Source organism: Actinia tenebrosa, unplaced genomic scaffold (assembly GCF_029948245.1).
Source record: "Actinia tenebrosa isolate PJP-AT-01 unplaced genomic scaffold, QUT_ActTen_1.0 PGA_scaffold4__44_contigs__length_22323623, whole genome shotgun sequence".
NCBI classification, from domain to species: domain Eukaryota; kingdom Metazoa; phylum Cnidaria; class Anthozoa; order Actiniaria; family Actiniidae; genus Actinia; species Actinia tenebrosa.
The window spans coordinates 13,080,856-13,092,298 of NW_028292581.1; the positions used below are offsets into that span (position 1 = coordinate 13,080,856).

Here is an 11,443-nt window from a genome sequence, read left to right on the forward strand (position 1 = left end):
GTGCGTCAATGACCGACTGTTTTGTTTCGTTTGCCTCAACGGGCGAGGACCAACGAGCACTGTCAGGCAGAAAGTTGAGTGACAACCTCTCGGTATCTGGGACTGTTTGTCTTTTAAGTGCACTCAAGTACATGGCGTCTCCTTTCGTAAGGATCTGATCTACGATGGCGGCAGTCCAGTGTTCGATTGGCAAAGTCTGAGCACATAACAGCGCGGAAAAACTCATGAAAGAACATTGTCTTCCCCGTAAAATGTCATTAAATCGTTCATGTACTTGATGAATGCTTCAAGCAATAAATAAGTTTGACATAATTAGAGTACGAAAAAGAAAGCTTATTTTATCTTTAAGAAACGAACCTCGGTAAACAACAAATCGACCAACGTGCTTTCAACGTGACACAAATTCATGATAAAACCCGCTGAACAAACATACTGAATACTCCGAAAATATATCTCGACAACCAAAAATCGTATCTCTTAAAAACGCCTGAATGTCCCTATTTTTTCTTTGTTTAAATTTTAAAGTAAATGCCAAATTAACCTTGTGAAAGTGAAAGTTGTTAAAAATAATTGGTTTTGAAAAGAATATGGACACAATCTCTATGTACCTAATGATCGAAAAATAGGGAGCACGAAGCTTAAAAAATATGTACTTTATAGCCAACTATTAGAGTCATGATAGGGTATATTTTAGTAAAGAACCAAAGTTTAAGTCATTTAAGACTTAAAATAAAAATTTATCGAAATCTTTTGAAAGAATTTTTTTCTGGTGTAAATAAAATCATGACGTCATCACTTTTCAACGATTTAGGAGTATCACTTACCTATAGGTAAATTAGGAGTATCACTTATTTATAGGTGTTTTATGATTTACAGGATAAAAACAACAGCGCGGGCTTCCTGTATTTTCATGCGTTTAATTTTTCAAATGTCCTCAATTTTTTTATCTAATCTAATTTCGGGAACATATCGTTTATTTTATAAATTAGTTGTCTTCCTTTGTTTCTTTAAAAAGTAGTTTTCACGTTCATTTTAGTGTTTTGATTGGAAAGAAGGAAGAAAAATAAAAATAAAATATTTAATGCAAAATTTAACATGGGATCCCTGATTTTTCACGTGAAATGCCCTCTTGTATATGCCATATATAGCCAATCAACGCGCGTAGTTATGTTCAGATATGAGATTCAATACTGAAAATAGCTTTGTGACTATAAATATATAAATATATATTTTTATTTATATATATTCAACAAAAAATGAAAAGCCTGAAAAATCGATACGTAATTAATTTTAATTTTATATATATATATTTTTTTTACTGTTTCGATTATGTTGTGTTTACAGATGGCTGCATCCAAAGAGTACTCGCCAGAGCAACTAAACTACTTCCGGATTTGTCACGTTACTACTGATATCATTGCTTCTGGCCTACGAAAGGTGTTCAAGAAGCAATGGAACACTCTTTATAGTAGTACTTACGGTGAGTGGAAAGACACGGCACAGAATGGAGTCGATTTTTACAACATGGAGTCAACAAAAAGTAAAAAGAATAAGTCTAAAAAACGTGCGATTGTGAAAGATGGGAATACACTTGAATGGGACTGTACCCGTCTTTTCTTCGCCATTCTTCACTCGAATGCTATTGGGAAAGATCTCGATTCCGGTGTAAAGAAAGCCGTGAATGATTTACGTTTAATCCGTAATGAAGTCTTTGGCCATTTATCATCTGGCAAGTTAACTGAACACAAGTTCCAAACGTCTATGAATACGGTTAAAACTGCGTTTGCTACCTTACATCTTGATACAGCTGATATCGAGGAAGTTAGAAACCAGAACACGTTTCCTATAGAGGAACTTCGTGTCACTCAGGAACTGCTAGAAAAGGAAAAGATGCGTAACGAGGAACCAGAAGCTTTTTGCGTTTTGCCACCCAAACCCAGCCATGAAGTTTCCTACCGTGAAAAAGAAACCAAGAACATATTACAGGAAATGGAAAAGTTGAGAAATACTAAACCTAATGAGATAACTGTAATATATCTGTCTGGGAATCCTGGCTGTGGCAAAAGTGAAGTAGCAAGGCAGATTGGTGAGAAAGTGTTTGATGATGTTCCTGATAAGGAGACAGAAGTAAAATTTGTTTTCACTCTTAATGCATCATCTATCGACAGATTAATAGAATCGTATGTAGAGTTTGCTGTAAGCCTAAAGTGCGATGAGAATTCTACAACAAATATTGGTACATCAACGGATCTCTCCCAGGAAGACAAACTTTTTCATCTTAAACGTCTTGTAGCTCCAAAATTGCGAAAGTATTCCTCATGGCTCCTGATCGTGGATAACGTCACAGATCTGAAATCGGTTTTCAGATATTTGCTAGAGGCAGGAGAAAAGACTGACGGCAAAGGTCAGATACTGGTTACCATTCAAGACAAAAGATCCATTCCTGATGATTCTTACACTTACCATATATCTCTTAGTCGCGGTATGAATCTTGATGAAGCGATGGGTACGCTTTTGGTGATATCTGACATGGCTGCTGATGACGAAGTCACAACTCAAGTTGCCAAAACTCTTGATTTGCAACCTTTAGCACTTGCATGTGCTGCAACTTACATGAAATGTGTACGCAAGACCACACCAAGGTTCTCATGGCAACAATACCTGCAAAAGCTTGAACAAGGCAAGAGAGAAGCGACTGAAGGAGTATATAAAAAAATCAGCAGAACGTATACCCAAACGATGACAGCAGCAGTCAAGTTGGCCATAGAAAGAGAACTGGCAGAAGATGCGGTTATGCTACATGCTTTTAAATTCTTGTCTGCCATGGCTCCCGAAACGATACCACTAGAATATATCGTCCAGTACGTAACACGGAGTATGCCGGATGAAGACAAAGAACTTGTGGCTGCCAATGTAACCTCATCTTCACTCATTCTTTCTTTTGAAGGTCAATCACAAGAAATATGTGTGCATCAAGTAGTGCATGCATGTCTAAATACTATCCTACGACAGCAAAGTATGGATGAAATTGGAAAATTGTATTTCTTGTTGAATGTAATTCAAGCCTTTTCGACACTTTTACTAAATTCCTTTGACGAGAACAACTGTAATGATATAATGGCAACAAAGTCCCTAGTAGTTCATTTCGTGCACTTCTCAAGCAAACTGAACCTTTGTCTCAAAAATCCAGATTTGAAACTAAAAATAAAATTTGGTGAGGAGGACAATGGACTGTCAAAGTGCCTGTTGTCGACCGGACACATCTGTAAAATACATGGTAAATATGAAGAGGCGCGCAGTCTTTTTCAGGTATCTTTAATGATAGGAGAAAACATCTACGGTAAAGATCATCCAGCTTTGGCTTCTACATTGAATGGTTTAGGAAACAGCCTCCAACATCTTGGTAAACAACAAGAAGCAATAAAGTACTTTAAGAGGGCATTGACTATTCAAGAGAGGTTTCTCGATCCAAATGATCCAGGTTTGGTTTCTACATTGAATAATTTAGGAGGCAGTCTCGGTAAGCTTGGTCAACATAAAGAAGCGAAAACTTATTTTGAAAGGGCATTAACTATTCAAAAGGATTTTGGTCGAAATCCTAGAGCTATGGCTTCTACATTGAATAACCTTGGATTAACGCTAGGTGATCTTGGTCAATACAAACAGGCGAAAGCTTGCTTAGAGGAGGCATTGGTTCTTGAAGAGAGTGTTTTTGATTCGAATAGTCCAGCTTTGGCTTCGACATTGAATAATCTTGGAAACATCCTCGATTATCTTGGTCAATACAAAGAAGCGAAATCAAATTTCGAGAAGGCGCTGGCTATTGAAGAGATGGTTTTCGGTTCAAATCATCCGGCTTTGGCCTCTACATTGAATAATCTGGGAAATAGTCCCGGTAAACTTAGTAAGCACAAAGAAGCAAAAGCTTGTTTCTTAAGGGCATTGGAAATAGAAGAGAGAGAATTTGGTCCAAATCATCCAGATTTGGCTTCCACATTAAACAATCTAGGAAAGACACTTGGTGATCTTGGTGAACACGAACAAGCAAAAGCTTGTCTCTTAAGGGCATTGGAAATAGAAGAGAGAGGTCCAAATCATCCATTGTTGGTTCGTACATTGAACCATATGGAAGTTAGCCATCGTGCCCTTGGTGAAAAGAAAGAAGCAAAAGCTTGTTTCGAGAGGGCAGTGGCTATAAAAAATAAAATCAAAAATTAAAAAAACCAAGAAAAGTCAAGTAGAGTAGCCTGTCAAATCGAAAAACTGATCAGACTGCTGTTTTTCGCTCTTATCTTCAAGTAGTGTTCAAGTAGACGTATTATTGTCTGGCCTAATGTACCTGATGTATAATGTCTTTCATTATAAAGTGGTACCTGTCGCTCTAGGCGGAAAGCCACTATTTCGATCTTGATTAATTGAATAATTATATAATGAGCAAAGCTTTGAACCAATTGGAGCGGCCATACGCGTCACGTGCATGGACCTTTAAATCCGCTAAAGTCCTCTTGGAGGAACGTAACGTGTTCGTTTTATCGTGTGTGGTTTTTATAGATCCTCTGGGAAATGCAAATAGACTGACTTCATTGCAGCTTTAATCAAAAGCCACGGACATTATGTATAAAGCTAGAAATAAGCTCCATCTATACATTTCAACTTGGACATGTATGGTAGGGATGATAAACTCCAAACAAAAATCTTCTTGATTTCTGTCAACGTTTTAGTATTGAAAACCAAATCAAGGATCCTACTCGTGTAACGGAGAATACAAATGACGCTGATGGATGTTATTCTCACAAGTTACATGTTATTCTCACAATGAAATGTACACGAGGATGGGAGACTTACATCTTGGACTCAACGATCAGGGTTTGAATTTCGCTATTAGAAGAAACAAATTAACTAGAACAAAGCCATGCAACATCACAACAAAAGAATTTCAACAGAGCTGATTTTCTAAATGATTTTTGAAAAACGTCCCTTGGTATGCAGCCTATGCTTTTGAAGATTGTGATGACATATGGGACCGTTGGGCGAGTAGTCTATACAAAGATGTTATCGACAACCATGCTCTAATTAAGAATAATCAAATAGAGGCGATCAGCTACCCTGGATTACACCAGAGATACAACGTCAGATATTCGTCAAAAACTATTCAAATTGTACAAAAATAAGCACGTGGGAAGGTTACAAAACACAACATAATAAAGTAACTTCAATGAAAAGGAAAGCACTTCATTCTTTTTGTAAAAACACTTCTAACGATACGAAACATGCTGGCGAATTTTGGAAAAGAATAAAGCCTCTGCTGCCAAACACCATGCAGTGGAAAGACTCATGAGAACATCATTTTAATTGAGGAAGATCATGTCACTAATAAAGCTAAGTCCGTAGCTGAGTGTTTTAATGAATATTTTTGTAATGCAATCAATTAAGACACTCAAGATCTCACAATCGATGATATGGACACTCACTCTATTGTTTCACCAATACGTGACAGGGAAGACTTAAACGAATTTTTCTTTACTCCGGTCCACACAAAATATGTACAAAACATCCTGGAGCATTTAAATCCGAGGAAATCTGTTGGAATGTATGGCATATCATCGGCAAGGTAACTAGACTTATAAATCACCTAAAAATTACTTAGTCCCTGCCTAGAGAGTGGTAGAGCAGCAATATTACGCCAATACACAAAAAAGGAAGCAAAACCGATAAAACCAACTATAGACCTGTCTCCATCTTAACCACGTTGTCCAAAGTGTTTGACAAAGTTATGTATGATCAGATATATAATGCATTGTCTCCTCTGCTGTTTCAAAATCTATCTGGATCTATGACTCTCTTGCTCTACAGCTATTCTAAAAATGATTGAAAACTGGCGTGCCAATTTAGACCTAAAAGAAACTGACTGTCGTAACTGTCGCAGTAGGTCTAAGCAAAGCTTTCTACAGTGTCAACCATAATCTTCTTTTGGCTAAATTACAAGCTTACGGGTTTTCAATCACGGCAATAAAGCTTCTTCTGACGAATACCTGAAAGATCGTCGTCAGAGGGTAAAAATAGATGGCACTTACTCATACTGGAGTACAGTTACAGTGGGTCTGCCACAAGGATCCATTACTATTTAACATGTACATAAATGACATCAATTACTTTGTGTCCCATATCTCGTTAAGATTGTATGCTGATACAACCAGTTATGCCTCAGACGTCTCCTTAATAGCATTACAGTTCATAGTCAACAATGATTTGCCAACTTTATCTACATGGCTAGAGCAAAACTACCTGTCCATCAATAATACGAAGACGCAGGCGATGGTCCTTGGTCCTTCAACGTATAAGTACGATTTCATAGTCAATAACATCGTTGCAAAGATCAAACCTACTCTGAACATTTTGGGCGTCACTTTTGGATAAAAGGCTTACCTTCAAGGAGCATATCACAGAGCAGCTCGAGAAAGTTTATGCAAAGGTATCTGCCTTAAAAAGAATCTCACGCATTGTATCGGTGATCACAATGACTTTATTATACAAAACATTTATAGTTTCACACTTAGAATATTGTAGCATGCTACATATTGGTCTTGGGAAAATTCAGGATAAGACTCGTAGATGCTAATTGTTATGTTTTAAGAGAAGATGTCAGTAAAAATCAAACAAAATCGAAATTTGGCGGCAACAGCCAAAAAATCGATTTCGCACATATTCAAGTATAAGGTAGACCTATAGCCAAACCAAATCGTGGTATACTTCGTTTTTCGAAATATCGCTTTATTTCCAAGAAAAATGAGAAAAACAAAATTGTCATGAATGACCCTCTGAGAAAGCCAAAATATCCTCCATCTTCGAGGGCCTCGTGTGCCTTCTTCTTCTGGCTCCTTGTTCAAAAACTGTTTTTAACATTGTCTTGGCTTTAATTCTATAGAATTTTATTATCTTCCAATAAATTTATGTTGACGGAAAATATTTTATTACCAAGTTACTTTGGCGCGTCATGAAATACAAAGAACTTTCAAAAAATATTTCAAAAGGATTATTGGTTGTGGCTTTTGATGCTATCTCGTCACACCTTTACATGTCACACTCGTACATACAAAGACGAATTCTACTGAAAATATCCTTATACGTTTTAGCTTCTTTAGGGGTAGGCTTTATTGGACCATTAAGGATATTTATATACAGTCATTATCAATCATTAGACTTTTAGAAAAAAGATAATATAAAGGGAAAATCCGTATACCACGAGCTGATAAATGAATTTTAAAACAGTCACCATAAAAGTATTGTAAAGTGTAGCAAGTTTCTCCAACTTTAAATCTTTATTACTCTAGTTAACACATGGTTAAATTTGTTTTTTTGAAAATTCCTCGCTTTTGATAAGGCGTTAAAGTACCCTGGTAATAGGCCCTTTGCAGCTAAGCAATGACGTGCTGATCAATTCACTGAGAGCAAATGAATGAACATTTTGATATATAATAAACAGAACATTACATGGCCGCTTGGAGATACGAATTTTACCTTCTCGTGTTCAATTTAGATATCTCACTCGTTCGCTGCGCTCAATTGAACACTCGAAGATAAAATTCGTATCTCCGTGCGCCCATGTAATATCCTCTATATAGAAGTGCAGAGGAGGTTCCACTAGTATCCCAGAATGCATTGTGTTTGATACTATATTATCACTTTTTCGTGACGTCATCACTTTGGTTTGACCGGCTTAGAGTGCACAACAAGATGGCGGTGTTCAGACTCGGCAAATGCTTTTCAAGATATTTCATTATTGTATGTTCATTGTGTTTCAAAAGATGATTTTTCTGTTTGTGTACCCGGCCTTGAAGGAGTACAAGTCGTTTTTAGACTCGTTCACGTCAGTTTTTTGGAGAAATTGAGAGAGAGACGTGTCGCTCTTGTTCCAACAACAACGAGTGACAACTCTTCGATGGATTACTTGTTCAATAACGTCCGTAGCCCAGCTCTTATTCGCCTTACTTTAACATTTAGTATAGGAGTAAGTAAGGTTTATTAAATATTTTTGTTTTGTATGAACAAAAAATATCACACCTTTTACGAGTCGCGTTTGCGATAAATTCTCGTAAATATACCTCAATTGTGACTGTCCAAAAGACTATAAATCATGGGTCACTTTTGGTCATTTCAAGGTTTTGCTTTTCCTAAATATCTGAATTACACATATTTGTTGCTTAAACTTAAAATACTCAAATATGTGAAAAGCAGCATTTACTTGAAGTACCATATAAAATCCAATATGACATCAGGTATGACACCGCGTGACAAAGTGAACTCGAGCGATATAACTCTTACAATTGTCGCAAATCCAAACAAATATGTATGTAGATTAAGAGTATTATTAATAAACAATACAAGTTCATGAGTTTTTGCCTCGTACAGGTCACGTAACAGCTGCTACGGAAAGTGCAAGTCGCACACCGCTACACACGAGTAGAAAGCGACGCCATATTGGAAAACGAAACTCGCAAAGTAACTTGGGATACTAGTGTATCCTCCTCTGATAGAAGTGTATAGGCCCTTTGCAGCTAAGCAATCACGTGCTGATTAATTCACTGAGAGCAAATGAATGAACATTTTGATTCCCATGGGTGAAATTTATTGGACTGCAAACAAACTTTCTACAACCTGTTTCGAGAGATCGTAATAAAACTGAATTTCGTGACACACTGGATACACATGTCTTTATTCAGTTCTTTACAAGTAGCTAAAAAGAATCACCAATTTAATATAAAAACAAAATTTTTGCAGTCCAGTACAGACACGTGACCGTTAACTGCAAAGGGCCTATTAATTTTTTTTCGCAACCATAAATTTATTCAAATATTAAGAAATATAGCTTTTTAAAGCTAAAACATTAATTAACTCAATTTTTAAAGAATTTATTCTGTACATGCTTTTGCAAAAACATGCGATACCCCCGAAGTTGAAGTATATTTTGGCTCTCTCAGAGGGTCAATTATGCACGAATTGGTTTTTCTCGTTTTTTTTTCGGAAATAAAGCGATATTTCGGCAAATAAAATATACCACGGTTTATTGCCTCAAGGTCTTCCTCACACAAAAGTATGAGCGATTTCGGTTTTTTCACTGTTGCCGGCGTATGTTCGATTTTTGCTGACATCCTCTCTCTTTAACGTCTGTTAAAGTTAGTACGTAAGGACACTTTCAGACATCGTAGGTATTATCAGGCATTGATCTTGATATGTAAATGCCTTAACTCCATTGGTCCACACTATATTAATTATTTTCTAAATTTAAGAGGAGTTAGCTATAATTTAAGAGGGAAGGGAAGTATATATAATCTGGATCAACCTCATTTCAACTCAATGGATGCATAAGTCGTTCTCCTGCATTGGTTGTGTAAGTCGTGGAATAAGCTACCTATCATTAATAAGGTCAGAATCTTTGGGGAATATACAAGAATTCAAGAGGGCTTTAGGAAAATTAAACTTTGAATCGTAATATTAGGCATAGATATGTAAAATATATACCTTAGTCTTTCTCATTGCTACTTAATTAGTATTTAATAATTCATATAATTTCTTTCTTTAAGTTAGGTTTATATGGTTACACGAAATAGGGGTGGGGGTAGGGTTTAGTGGTCTTTGTCTAACATGGATTTCTATTATGTAATATTTTTGGATGTTTATTTAGGGGAAATAAATTCTAAATTATGAGTAGGGTGGGGTGGGGTGGTTATAGTCTTACACATAATTCTATACTTAGATAATGTTTTTAGACCTAGAATTATATATACAGTCGATCCCAAAAACGTTGTCCAAGTGAAAAGAGGTTTATAGGACAATAAATGTCACGTGTCTCATTAAATATTCAGTTTTACGCGCGTGTGGAAATAGGAATCTGAACGTGCTGCATCACATGCGTGGCAGAAAATGTCGACGGCGGGTAATTCAAAACAAGTTCTTTCGACTTTAGAAGTTCGGGTTTTGGACTCCAAGAAGAAGTCTAGCTACGTTGTAAGAAGTTTACCCAATTTTCCAGTGTTAGAGACCGTTTCAGAGCTACGTTCTGAGCTAGTGAAAGCCTTACCAGACTTAGAGAACGTTCTGCAAGACTGAGTAATGAGTAATGAGCAAACCAATCTGCACGTACCATACCTTCTTGTGCGTGAATCCAAGCCTGTGGACCGTTCTGCATAATGTTTGGGCACTAAAAGCAGAGCCAGTTGTATTGAATATTTTCGACGCTATTTCATTCAATTGCATTTCAGGATGTTCTAGAAGACACTCCATGACGATATACTCTTCATGTGTTCCTGGTTGAAGAGGTCGACCGACGGGCCAAGGATAAATGTCTCCACTAGTGTAGACGTCCGTTTGACCGTTTTAGGACTTACAAACAGATTAGGGGCTATCTCCTGGTATGTTTTTGCATAAAACAAATGTTGGTATACCATTATCCACCTAAATCATCCGAGAAAGCCCGCGGCATCTTTCAGATTCAGTTTTCAATACTGTAATTTACTTTTGCATCAGTATGCTAATTAAAAAAAATCCACGCGCGTAAAACTGAATATTTAATGGAACACGTGACATTTATTGTCCTATAAACTTCTTTTCACTTGGACAACGTTTTTGGGATCGACTGTATATGTAATATTCAGATTTTAGTTTAGCACTTACTGCGCATGACATTGATGTACGAATGACTATCCAAGTATAAAAGTCTATATGTTCGCGAAATATGTGGTCGCTTTAATTCAACCACTGGTGAGTGAATTATTCTTTAAGTTTTTGATGTAGTACAACAAACTCGAAGATCGTGTTTTATTGGCGATCATTATGTTACGGTTATACTGGGATTTGCTCTGAATCCGACATCGAAATACCGGAATTTGAAGGCATGTATCCCTGTTATTACTCTCTAGTAGCTTGTATGGAATAGTTTGGATTTTTATAATACGGTGGCAAACATATCGAAGAGTGCCTTAGAAAACTGTTCAGCTGTTTCAGTCGTGATGACATGAGCGTTATACTGCAGTGAATGCAGGAATCTACCTCTGAAAGTGTTGAAAGCGCTCAACCACAAAAACGGTAAGAGGTGCACTGTTGTCAGTCCGTCCAGGAACTCCAAATAGACATGGTCTCCACAGTCCCCTAACAGGAAGGTTAGGTCTCTCATGTTGGTGGTGCTGTACTGTGCCATATCTTTTGATGGGGCATCTTGTCCATCTTTATCAAGAAGAACAAGTGCATTGAAGTTGGTTAACTTCTCAATAATTTCATGCTCTAGGGCTGCTTTCCGGCTTAGATGTTGATCCTTGAACTTAGTGTGATATTTTCTTGCAGAATCCCAGAAATTGTTTATAGCATGTTCCTTTTCAACAGAGTGTGTCACATCTAGGATCCCCATGCCAAGACCAAATTCATCAACACAACCTTCGTAGTAGACGCG

General features: G+C 37.0%; 1 protein-coding gene across 1 annotated transcript in view; it reads left to right on the top strand.

Moving 5' to 3' along the window:
• LOC148907118 (uncharacterized) overlaps positions 1–10,731 on the top strand; it is a 52,774-nt gene extending 42,043 nt beyond the window's left edge. Inside the window, exon 2 of the mRNA XM_089036621.1 lies at positions 1,345–10,731. Within this exon, the coding sequence (XP_088892747.1) occupies positions 1,345–4,218 (2,874 nt within the window). The 3' untranslated portion in view covers positions 4,219–10,731. The remainder of the gene's footprint in view (positions 1–1,344) is intronic.
• Positions 10,732–11,443: the final 712 nt, after the last annotated feature.